General features: G+C 39.8%; 1 protein-coding gene across 4 annotated transcripts in view; it reads right to left on the bottom strand.

The window, feature by feature from the left end:
* Nucleotides 1-13,704, bottom strand: part of DCAF5 (DDB1 and CUL4 associated factor 5) — a 100,690-nt gene that overhangs the window by 21,503 nt on the left and 65,483 nt on the right. For all 4 annotated transcript variants that reach the window (XM_084866387.1, XM_084866386.1, XM_084866388.1 and 1 more), the window contains one exon: nucleotides 5,646-5,712. In XM_084866387.1, the coding sequence (XP_084722513.1) occupies nucleotides 5,646-5,712 (67 nt within the window). The remainder of the gene's footprint in view (nucleotides 1-5,645; nucleotides 5,713-13,704) is intronic.

Raw genomic sequence — 13,704 nt, 5'->3', positions numbered from 1 at the left:
CAGCTTTTGTGATCATGTGTACTTTCTGAAACACCATGTAGCAAGGAGCCCAAGTTTTTCTCTGTTCTAGTCAGACTACATCTGTTGAACTTATTCATTAATTCAGTTAATCCTTAAGCAAAAGTAGAACAAATCTAGAGGAAAGAAATGAGTACATCCAAGAAACTGGTATCATTTCGTTGAGGTGTTGCTAAATAAACTTGGGGTACTATCTCTGGAGGAGATAGAGAAGGGAACATGAGAGCCACCTTCACATGAGTAAAAGGCTCTGAGGAGGAAGGATGACAATAAGGCTCTTCTCAGCAAGCCGCATTTAAAGATTGCAGAGGGTTGCAGAGTAAGGCTTCCAGAAAACTTTCTCTTCACTGGAGTTACCTTGGGGCAACAAGCACCCTATCATGGTGGGTATCTTAACAGAGGTTTAAGTTATGCCGCAATAAAAGTGTACTTTAATATATATACTCTTTATATGTAACTAAAAAAAAAAAAAAAAAAATGATTGTGGGGCTGGGTATGTAAACAGAAAATTTTGTAGATCCCTGATCTGGGCCAAATATCCATAAGATCAACACTTGAGCACTTTTTATGTTTTTATTTTTATTAAGAAAATTTATTCCTATTGTGATTTATTCTTTGACCATGGCTATTTACTTATTTTTCTTATTTTTTTTCCATTGAGGATTAAAAAAAAAAAGATATGAAATCAAATATAAAAAGTATAGCTTAATGAAGTTTCATAAGGTGAATACCCTTATAACCAACACCCAGGTCAAGAAATGGAATTTTTCTGGCCATTCATTCAGAGGCCCTTACATGCCTCATTGCAATTACAACCCCTTCGTTCCCCCATTATTATACATTATTATTTAATGGATAATAAAGTAACCATTATCCTGACTTCTATATTAATCACTTCTCTGCATTTAAAAATAATTTTATTTACCCAGCTGTGCATTCCTAAATTTTTTTTATTTATTTGTTTTTTAAAAATATATTTTATTGATTTTTTACAGAGAGGAAGGGAGAAGGATAGAGAGCTAGAAACATCGATGAGAGAAACATCGACTAGCTGCCTCCTGCACACCCCCTACTGGGGATGTGCCCAAAACCAATGTACATGCCCTTGACCGGAATCGAACCTAGGACCTTTCATTCCATAGACCGACACTTTATTCACTGAACCAAACCGGTTTCGGCTCCTAAATACTTTAATTTTGCCTGTGGTGTTTTTGTTTTTAGGTCTCTTATGTATCTTAACAATAGGTTTCTTCCTATCCATCCTTCTTTTCCCATTAGAATGTATTTGCTGAAGAACATGGGTCTGAGAATTTCTGACAGTTTGGATTTTGTGGGTTGTATCCTCACAATACAGTACAATATACTCCTCTGACCTCTATACTTCCTGCAAATCAAAAGGTGGATCCTGAGGTCTGTTCAGATTCGGGTGGTTTTATTTTGCAAGACTATGGGTAGTACTGTTCTTTCATCCAGAGGCTCATGTCTAATTGCCTTTCCTTTTGTAATGTTAGTTGTTGTTGATGTTCGATATTTTAGATGTATTAATTCATTAAGGGCTGCTAAGTCATTATATTAAAATTCTATAATTTTTAAAAATGTCTTTTACCTACATTTTTGAAGGATTATTTTCCTTAGATATAGAATTCTGGTCAGCTGGCTTTAATTCCTTAAGCACTTTATTTATTTACTAGGAGCCCAGCACAATATTCGAAATTGCGCAGCACTTCCCACCCTGGAGTCGCTGGTCCTACCCTGCCTGCCTCTCAGGCCCTTGAAGCAGTGCAGTCACTGCTGATGAGGCCCTCCTCCAGTGCAGGCGGACAGAGTGCCCCCTGTCCCCCAACCCCTGTGCAACCTCCTCCTGTCCAGTCGACCCATTATGGCGTCCCAGTTAACTAGCATATTTCTCTATTTTATATATATATATATATTACTGATTTAGACATTTTCTCAGGCTGTTTTTGGGCTTCTCATTATCTTTTGCTTTCAATAGTTGGGCTTATGATGTGCCTAGATGTGTTTATTTATCACATTTGTCATTACTGAGTTTCTTGAAGCTAAGAATTGGTGTATTTCATTTGTTTTGGAAAATTCATTTAGCTATTTATCTTCATATATTGTTTCTACCCATTTTATCTCTTATTCTTCTGGAACATCAACTTCATATATATCACATCATCTGTGTTCCACTTGTTTCTTGTGCTCTCTGTCCTGCTCTTTACATTCTCTTTTCTCATTGTCCTATGGTTTGGTTATCTTTTTGGGGGGTGAGGGAGGTTATCTTTTATTAATCTGTCTTTTATTCACCAAACCTGCCCTCTGAAAGTTAAACTCATCCAATAAATTCTTAATTTTAGACATTTCAGCTTTAGAATATCTAGATTATTTTCCTAAATAGATTCCAATTTTGTTGAAATTTTCCATATTTTCATCCATTTTGTCCATCTTTTCTTCTATTTTCTTTATCATATCTATAATATTTGACGTCACTGTCAGTTAAATATCTGCATAAAATTGTGGATTTTTTTCCCCCTCTCATGATTATGAGCCACATTTTCTTGCCTCATAATTTTTTTTACTATATACTGGACATTGAGTATAAAAGAACCATAAGACTGTTATGGTGCCTTGATCAGTGTGGCTCAACTGGTTGGAGTGTTATCCTATCTGTGCACCAGAAAGTCGTGGGCATGTGGAATCTGAAGTCTAACATGTACTTTTTTAAATAAAAATATATATTTTTTAAAATATATTTTATTGATTTTTTACAGAGAGGAAGAGAGAGGAATAGAGAGTTAGAAACATCGATGAGAGAGAATCATCGATCAGCTGTCTCTTGCACACCCCCTACTGGGGATGTGCCCGCAACCATGGTACATGCCCTTGACCGGAATCGAACCCGGGACTTTTCAGTCCCCAGACCGACGCTCTACCACTGAGCCAAACCGGTTTCGGCTAAATAAAAATATTTCATCATTCCTTTTTCTTCCTTTAAATAATATTTACACTTTATCCCCTAAAATTTCAACCTAATTTGTTTTTATTAGAACTCTATGATAGTTTCAACAACAAATTAAAATTTTTCTTTATTTACTGTGACTATAAGGTTCTAAGTGTTAAAATTTTTGTCTTGGATTTGAGTTACCATTACAAGTATTACTGGAACACAAGTGATCAAAACAAACATGCTTTTAATGGATTCCTTTAAACCAGCTGTTCCTATACAATCCTTGGAAAGTACAGGTACCATTTTCCAGTTTTAATACTGGAATCCTAAATCAGCTATCAGGTTTCCACCAACCCAGAGATTACATAATCATCTACTCACAGAGTTAGTCCAACAGTGGGCCATATCCTAAGTTAGAAGAGAAATCAACAGGGGGAAGAAAATATTGCAATACGCCGGGACCGGTTTGGCTCAGTGGATAGAGCGTCGGCCTGCGGACTGAAAGGTCCCGGGTTCGATTCCGGGCAAGGCCATGTACCTTGGTTGCGGGCACATCCCTGATGCAGGGTGTGCAAGAGGCAGCTGATCGATGATTCTCTCTCATCGATGTTTCTAACTCTCTATCCCTCTCTCTTCCTCTCTGTGAAAAATCAATAAAATATATTTTTTTTTAAAAAAAAGAAAGAAAAAAAAAAGAAAGAAAATATTGCAATACTAGAAGCCCAGCACGAGTGAAATCGAGTGGCCCCACCCACCACTGCACTCACAGTCCCACCCACCCGCACTGGTCTTTAGGTCTTTGGTAATTACAACATTAAGGCCACAGGCCTTTTATAATATAGACTATTGCTAATTCTTTCCCCTTTCTCTGTTTATATAATACAAACATGAAAAAGATTCCAGAGAACATGCTGGGGAAACAGGATTATCCACTTTCTATTTTGACATATTGACTTAATAATTAAAAGTTTTTCAAGATCTAATAAATGATACAATTAAGCCCAAAGTGTATTCATCAATTAATCAATTTAGAACATATGGGGCCAGGAACATTGCTTTTTGTTCAGATAAATGACGCTGTCCCTTCTGGTTGTGTTTCAAAGGTAAGCTGCTTTACTCATGCTTTCCAAATTCCAGAAGAGGAAAAAGGCCTTTTGCAATGTGTTCAGTAACTAGACTACAGCAACAAGAGTTATACCAAAGAGGTCCTCAACAAGTTTTGAAAGGCAAATATTTGTTAATTCAGCAACAGGCAAGCCAATAACTTCCCTAAACTGAGCACTAGATACACCTGTGCAATATACACTGGGCATCATCCTCTATAATTTTCCTAATGGTCATTTTCCAGTTTGATGCCATGTATAACCCAGAACAGATGGCTACATTAAGCTGTCCTGAGAATAAAAAAATATATACATTTTCTACCAGTAGGAAGCAACCAGTGTAATAGGTAACTGAGCATGTAAAGTCACTATTATCAAGAATGAAGAATGATTCATGCTATTTGAAATCTTAGCTGGACTAGATCCCAATTTATGGAAAGCTGCAGTTTGTTTGTTTGTTTGTTTTCAGAATACATCTACAACTAATGCAGAAATATTCCTCCTAATTTCTTTGATGTCTGGCACCAGCCAAACCCCAAGGAATGCACTTGTCAGTCAATAAAGAAAATTTCACTTTAGTTGAATTACCAGGGAGGCCAAAAACAAAGAAGAGGCCCTAACAACTATTTGTAGAGTAATAAGCATGAACATGCAGATGGATAATAAAGGAAAAACATGTATTAAAACAAGATAAAAATATTCTATCTTGCTTTGTGAAACAGGAGAGAGACAAATGGACATAAAAAAGGTCTATGAAGTCTAAAAAAAGTTCTTAGAAGGAAAAAGATTTGAGCATCATTATGTCAGATATATATGAAGGTTATAGTTAAGCCTGGCTTCTAATTTTTATTTTATAATTTCCTATGGTCACTTTTCTAATAAACTTAAAAAAATATATATATACACACACACATATACATATACATATACACACATATATGTATATACATATACATATACATACATACACACACAAATATACATATACATATATATATATATATATATATATATATATATATATATATATATATATTATTGATTTTCCACAGAGAGGAAGGGAGAGGGATAGAGAGCTAGAAACATCGATGAAAGAGAAACATCGACCGGCTGCCTCCTGCACACCTCCTACTGGGGATGCACCCGCAACCAATGTACATGCCCTTGACTGGAATCGAACCTGGGACCTTTCAGTCCGCAGACCGATGCTCTATCCAATGAGCCAAACCGATTTCGGCCTAATAAACTTATTATGTTAAAAGAGAAATACCTTCCTCTAAAGTAGGGGTGTCGAACTCAATCAGAGAAGGGGCCAAAATCTAAAATCCAGCCTAAATCGGGGGCCGAATGGTTTACTGAACAGTCATAAACTGACAATGTCATAAACTGACAGCGGAGTGCAGTGATGACAGCGCGGTGCGGGCCACATTGCAAGGCCTGGCGGGCTGGATTTGGCCCGCGGGCCTTGTGTTTGACACATGTGCTCTAAAGCTACAGATCTGTCCTTTCAGGGCACAGCATGCCAAAAGTCGGTAGAGCCAACATCAGCAGCAGATTTATACTAGGGACATACTCACCTGCTTCTGGATCTGCAGGAATTCTCCACATGTACAGGTTGAAGTCATCAGAGCCTGAAAGGATATACTGTTGGGACAAAAAAAATATTTATATATATATATATATATCAATTGATTGATAATCTATAATAATAAAAGCATAATATGCTAATTAGGCCTAACGTCCTTCCAGGTGAAGCAGCGGTGGGCGGAGGCCAAGCCCCTTGCACAAATTTTGTGCATTGGGCCTCTAGTATATATTTCTATATTTATCTTCTTAAATACCAAAAGATTCTTTGAAAATAAACAAGTGAAGATATATTCAAAAGGTGCTACACAGCAAACACCCTCTAAAAAGTATTTGCAAATCAAAAGGTTCCTTGGCTAAAACTCAGTAACAACCAACCAACCTGATTCAGAATGGGCAATGGTCTTGACCAGACATTTCTACAATGAAAAATATACAAATGGACAATAAACACATGAAAAGATGGTCAACATCATTAATCATTAGGGAAATAAATATCAATACCACAATGAGATACCACTTCATACCCATTAGAATGGCTATTACCAAAAAACAAACAACAGAAAAGTGTTGGCAAGGATGCAGAGAAATTGGAACTCTTATGCACTGCTGGAAACATATAATGGTGCACCTACTGTGGAACATAGTATGGCAGTTCCTCAAAAAGATAAACATATAACTATCATATAATCCAGCGATTTCACTCCTAGGTGTGTGTATGTGTGTGTGTGTATGTGTGTGTGTGTGTGTCCTATCTAATAAAATGGCAATATGTAAATTGACTGTCACTCCAACACACAAGATAGCTGCCACAAGGTAGCCAGCAGGGGAGGGCAGTTGTGGGTGATCAGACCAGCAGGGGAGTGCAGTTAGGAGCAACCGGGATGGCAGAGGAGGGCAGTTGGGGGTGACCAGGCCTGCAAGGGAGGGCAGTTTTGGGAGACCAGGCCTGCAGGGGAGAGCAGTTAGGAGGGACCAGGCCAAGGGGAGGGCAGTTGGTGGTAACCAGCCTAGCAGGGAAGGACAATTAGGGGCTACCAGGCTGGCAATGGAGGGCAGTTAGGGGTGACCAGGCAAGCAGAGGAGGGCAGTTAGGGGTGACCAGGTCAGCAGGGGACGTCAGTTGGGGTTGACTAGGCCAGCAGTGGACGGCAGTTAGAGTCAATCAGGTCGGCAGGGGAGCAGTTAGGCATCAATCAGGCTGGCAGGAGAGTGATTAAGGGGTGATTAGGCTGGCAGGCAAAAGCGGTTAAGGGCAATCAGGCAGGCAAGCAGGCGAGTGGTTGGGAGCCAGCAGTCCTGGATTGTGAGAGGGATCAGATTGGAGAGGGTGCAGGCTGGGCTGAGGGACACATACATCCCACCCTTGTGCACGAATTTCATGTACCGAGCCTCTAGTGCAGGGGTCCTCAAACTTTTTAAAGTGGGGGCCAGATCACGGTCCCTCAGAGAGCTGGAGGGCCGGACTATATGAACTATTAGGTCTAGTAATAATTAATGTCGTTTTCTAATACTTTTTTAAATCGAATTTATTTAAACAATACAACAAAATTTAATCAACAATATAGTTGCCGTTGTTTTCTACTACTTGTGCCCAACACTCAGGAAGCATTTTAATCCCTCTGTTGTAAAATTCTTGTGATTTTGATGCAAAAAATTCGGTCAATGCATTTTTGAGGCATTCTTCATTATTAAATTTTTTTCCAAGAAGAAAGTTTTGCAAAGAACGAAACAAATGGTAATCGGAAGGGGCAATATCAGGAGAATATGCAGGTTGAGGGAGAATTTCCCATTCCAACTGGCGCAGTTTTTCAGCAGTGATTCTTGCAGTATGCGGTCGTGCGTTATCGTGGTGAAGAATTACGCCCTTCCGATTAATCAGCGCGGGTTCTTTTTCTCTTAAAGCTTGGGCTAACCTTTCCAATTGGGCACTATACACTGCACTTGTAATGGTTTGGTTAGATGGTAAAAGTTCATAATGAAGAATTCCTTTAAAATTCCACCAAATACACAACATCACTTTTTTCGCATGCAAGTCAGGTTTTGGCGTGGGCTGCGGAGCCTCATTTTTGTCCAACCATTGAGGCCGCCTTTTCAACCTAACATACAGGACCCATTCTTCATCTCCGGTAACAATTTGCTCTAAAAACGGCAAACGGTTTTGACAAGAGAGGAGCGAACTGCAAATTGTGACTCTTTGATTACGGTTGTTGTCGGTCAACTCATGAGGAACCCATTTTCCAAACTTTTGGACTTTGCCAAGTGCACGCAATTGATTGGAAATTGTTTTTTGTGAACAATTTAAAGTTGTCGCAAGCTCTTGTTGGGTAATTTGAGGATTTTGCACCAAAAGAGCTTGAAGAGCTTTTTGATCAAAATTGGACACACGGCCTCGACCACTCTTGTCATCTAACGAAAAATTTCCCTCGCGAAATTTCTCAAACCAACACTGGCATTTTCTGGTGCTAACTGCATCTTGACCAAGAGCACTACAGATGTTTTTTGCAGCCTCACTTGCTTTTCTTCCTAATTGGAACTCGTAAAGCATGCAGTGCCGAATATGCTCTTCATCCGCCATCTTCTTAGCCCTAGTTTTGCAACAAAAACCAAACCAAACACAAACTTTTTCAAGCAAAACTTGTTCATTGCACTTCACACGTTCTGTAGATACCACGTGTTTGAAGGTTATGTCAATACAAGTCAACACCAAGCAAGATTTTAAACGAATGTTTAAAAACGACATTAATTATTACTAGACCCGATACTAATTCCTACTGCAACACCTCGGCTGCACTCACTGCCCAAAAAACCTGGCGGGCCGGATCAGACTCCTCTGCGGGCCGCATGTGGCCCGCGGGCCGTAGTTTGAAGACCCCTGCTAGTGTGTGGGTGTATGTGTGTATGTGTGTGTGTGTGTAAATAAATGAAAGCAGAGACTTGAGATATCTGTATACCAATGTTCATAGAAGAATGTTTACAAAAGGCAAAAAATGGAAACAACCCAAATGTCCATCAACAAATGAATAAACAAAATGTGATATATGCATACAATGGTATTATTCAATCTCAAAAAAGGAGGGAAATTCTGACACATACTACAACATGGGTGAATCTTGAAGACATACTAAAGGAAAGAAGCCACACAGGAAAGCAAATATTGTATGATTCAACTTATATGAGGTACCTAGCTAAATTCAGAGACAGAAAGAATGGTAGTTGCCATGGGAGGAATGGGAAGTTATATTTAATGGTATGGACTTTAAGTTTGAAAAGAAGAAAAAATTCTGAGATGGATAGTGTACAGTTCTGTGGCATTAAGTGCATTTACACATATGTACACTTCAAATGGTTATAACGGTAAGTTTTGTTTTATGTTATGTATATTTTACCACAATTTAAAAAATGTTTAAGTGTAGAAAATAATTTAGGAACATTTATGCAAGGCCAGGCATCCTGAACCTCCCTGCTGTAGGCAGATATCTTTGAGCAGGAAGTCATTGCCAACTCAGCCACAAGTTAGTGCCAGGGCATACGCAATCCCCTTTTATGTGAGTTTCAAACAGTTTAATCTCAAAAATGGGTGGGCCTACTGTGAAATAATATACACCAAGCTAGATGTATTCTAATTAGGACTCAGAAAAGCACTGTCTAACAGCAACCAATGAGCAATTCTGAGAGCTTATTTATTTCCAAAGATAAACAAAAGTGTTCTACTTTAAGTTGAGGTCAGCATTACTAACTGCCTCTTGGCCCCATCTCCTTATTTCCCTAGGGGGGGAAAAAGGCCTGTAGTTTTATAAAGAAAATTTCTTAAAAATAACACTGAAAAATTAAAAAAAAAGTCTAAGTCCAATATATATCAACTTCATGCCTAATGCAAATACTTTACTCAATACTTGAAAAATCAATTTACCAGTTTTCATAATATTTGTAGGAACATGGGAAAGGAGACAAAGGCATGTTTAAAGATGACAAAAATGCTATCCACAGGGTCCAGGGCATAGTGGGAAAAGAAATGGGTTCAGTTGCCTTGTATGGTCACTTTCTGCTATGGTCTGAATGTATCCCCTCCAAATTCACATGATGAAATCTTAATATGCAATATAATGGTACCAGGTGAGACCTTTGATAAGTGAGTAGGTCATGAGGGTAGAGCCCTATGAATGGGATTAGCGCTCTTATAAAGGAGACCCGACATAGTTTCCCTAGCCCCTTCTACCATGTGAGGATACTGGGAGAAGCAGCAGTCTGCAACCTGGGAGAGGACCTTCACCAGAACCCAACCAGGCTGGCATCCTGATCCTGGACTTTCAGCCTCCAGAACTGTGAGAAAGAAATTACTATTGTTTGTAATCCACCCAATCTGTGGTATTTTGTTAATAGTAGCCAGAACAGACTAAGACACTCTCTGAGGCTCAATTTAATTTTAAGATTCTTTGATTATTCTGCGAAAGAATGATAGAAGACAGATCAGAGCTGAAAGTCCCTAAGCTGCCAGTCCATGGTAACTTGACAAATCACTACATAAATATGTTCAAGGCAAGGAAACTCAAAGACCAACTTCAATTAAAGTTTCCTTAACAACAACAAAAAACCAAACCACTTGACTTGAATAGACATTTCTCCAAAAAAGAAATATATAAATGCCATTTACAAATGGCCAATAAGCACATGAAACATGATCGATGTCACCAATCATTAGGGAAATGCATATTAAAAACACAATGAGGTATCAACTCACGGTCATTAGGATGACTACTATTAAAAACAAACAAACAAAACAGTTCCTCAGAAAATTAAAAATAAAATTACCATAGATCCATTAATTCCACTTCTGGGTATATATCTGAAAGAATTGAATGCAGTATTTCTCAAAGATAGTTTTACTCCTATGTTCATAGTAGCATTATGCACAATAGCCAAAAGGTAGAAGCAACCCAAGTGCCCAACAGATGAATGGATAAACAAAATGTGATCTATACATAAAATGGAATATTTTTCAGCCTTAAAAGGGAAGGATATTCTGCCACAAGCTACAACATGAACCTTAAACCTTATGCTAAGTGAATAAAAGTCATATTGTAAAAAGACAAGTACTATATGAGTCCACTTATGAGGTTCCTAGAGCAGTCAGTCAAATTCATAGAGGCAGAAAGTAGAATGGTGGAGGAGGGAGGGGAGTTGGTGTTTATGGGTACAGAGTTTTAGCTTTGCAAGATGAAAAACATCTGGAGATGGACGGTAGTGATCGTCATCCAACAATGTAAATGTACTTAATACTACAAAACTGAATACTTAAAAAAAAAAATTCCTCATTGCTCTGACTTTAGGGTCCATCCAGTAGCTCCCTGAAGTTTATGGCACTACACTAGTTAAAGTTAGAAAGTTGGAATTCAGAAGCTCAAGGGCTTTCCTCTCATAGCAAAACCACCTATCAGTTGGGAGGAACGATTCGTTCTAACTAACCAAGCATTTATGTACCATGCACTTTGGTGCTTACAAATATATAAAAGGTAATACTTGGGTTCCCAAGGAGCTTAAATGAAGTAGAAAGTTTTCATGTAGACACATGCCATGAAGCAGAAATCACTAGAGAAAACAGGTGCCTGGTGATTCACAAAAGAGGCAAGACAAGATAGATATGAGGTACTGAGCCAGCTCAGGTACAGATGTGGGTAAAAGAGGGAACAGAAGGAACAAAGATAAAGGAATGGTGCCAGGTAGATTACTGTTTTAACAGAAATAGAAAGTATGCCATACGTCACTCCTTGATACTCAATTCTCTCAGGCCTTACTGCTCTGTATACTCCACTGGATCTCCAACTGACAGTATTCATGTCCCTTTACCAAGGTTTCTCTAAAGCCTAGAGACTGCAGCCAGATTGCTCTAGGGCAGTGTTTCCCAAACTTTTGACATATGTGTACCCCTTCTATAATTTTCATAACGCTGAGTACTCCTCGTATTCATGAGAAGGTAGAATTAGGCGCAGCTAAGCACGGTGCAGTGCATATCCCCACCAAACTCCGGTGCAACGCGTACCCCCACCAAACTCTTCCCGTACCCCTGGGGGTACGCGTACCACACTTTGGGAAACACTGCTCTAGGGAATGAACACTCCTTGGGAGCAGGTTCAACTAATGACTGGATATCCAACCAATATCCCAGCTGTCTTATCCTCAGGTGGAATAACTCTGAAGTGCATTTTCTATACTCTTTCCCCTCAAGATCAACTCCAATTGTCTGCAGTTGTAGTTAGCTCACTAAATCACCCTTTCCTTCCCTATCTTACTTCATTCTTCTACTATTTCCTGCATTTCCAAATAAACTATTTGCACCTGAAACTTGAACCCAAATTAAAACACATAGGCAGGGCGAGAGAAAAACAGAACACAAAAAAACTGTCCACTAATCCTACCTAATAAAAGAGTAATATGCAAATTAACCATCTCTCTGCTACACCCACAAACCACACCCACCAGTCATGTCTACCAGGCAATCAGAGCAAGTGTGCAAATAAACCCAACCAAGATGGCTACAGTCACAGAGAGCAGGAGGGAGGCTTGGGTTTCCCAGGCAACAGAAGAAGTCAAGCTTTCTGCCTGCCTTAGCCAGCCTAAGCCTCCACTCAAGGCTACAAAGTTTCAATTATAAAAGGTAAACAAATCCAAACAGAAATGGCTGCCAGCTACATAGCGAGCAAGAGGCTTGGCTCCACTCCAGACTACAAACTTTCGATTGTAGAAGGTAAATAAATTCCAGATACTAGAGCCTCTGCTTGGGTCGCCAGGGGGCATGGCTGACCTGCAAACCACCAGAGGCCCCTTGCCCAGGCCACCCTATGCCCCAAGGGAATCCCCACCCTTATCCGGGACACCCTTCAGGGCAAACCAGCTAGCCCCCATAGGTGCACCAGGCCTGTATCCTATCTAATAAAAGAGTATTATGCAGATTGACCATCACTCCAATACACAATAGCTGCCCCCAAGTGGACAGAAGATGGCCACCACAAGATGGCCAGCAGGGGAGGGCAGTTGGGAGTCACCAGGCCTGCAAGGGAGGGCAGTTGAAAGGGACCAGACCTACAAGGAAGGGCAGTTGGAGGCGATCAACCCTGCAGGGGAGGGCAGTTAGGGGTGACCAGGCTGGCAGAGGAGGGAAATTGGGGGCAAATAGGCTGGCAGGGGAGCAGTTAGACATCAATCAGACTGGCATGGGAGTGGTTAGGGGGAGATCAGGCTGGCAGGCAGAAGCGGTTAGGGGCAATCAGGAAAGCAGGCAGCGAGCAGTTGGGAGCCAGCAGTCCTGGATTGTGAGAAGGTAAATAAATTCCACTGGGATTGGGCCTAAACGGGCAGTCAGACATCCCTTGAGGGGCCTCAGACTGGAGAGGGTGCAAGCATGCAGGAGGCAACCGATCAATAATTCTCTCTTATCACTGATGTTTCTATCTCTCGCCCTCTCCTTCCTCTCTGAAATAAAAACATATTTTTAAAAAAAGAATAAACTCTGTGTTTCGCATATTCACAATTGTACACCTACTTTTGTCTATCGTGTGTGTGTGTGTGTGTGTGTGTGTGTATATATATATTTATAACATTTATTATTAAAGATATCATTTCATGCTCTGTTTCAAAAAAGACTATAAAACTTCATATAGAATTCCTGCTACCCTGTCTCCCCAAACTAAACAATAAAAAATAAATATTAAACAAGAGAACAACATAAACTGATGAACAAAAACAGACCCAGAGAAAGAGAAGCAGCGATCAGACTCTCAAACCTTGGAGGGAAAGTAGGGAAGGGTGGGAGTAAGGGGAAGAGATCAACCAAAGGACTTGTGTTCATGCATATGGGCCTGGCCAGTGGCCATGGACAACAGGGGGATGAGGGCATATGTAGGGAGGGGTTTGGGATGGGAATGGGGGGATGAGGATAATTATGTGATACCATAATCAATAAAAAGAAAAAAAAAATTAAACAAGAGTGAGCCAAGGATGGGCTTTTCAGAGGTTTTTCTATTTCATTGTGAAGAATTAGCGCTTTCCTATTCA

This window comes from Pipistrellus hanaki (genome assembly GCF_964339955.1).
Source record: "Pipistrellus hanaki genome assembly, chromosome: 1".
NCBI classification, from domain to species: domain Eukaryota; kingdom Metazoa; phylum Chordata; class Mammalia; order Chiroptera; family Vespertilionidae; genus Pipistrellus; species Pipistrellus hanaki.
The sequence above is the reverse complement of the archived record's forward strand: the minus strand, read 5'-3'. Positions and strand labels throughout refer to the sequence as shown.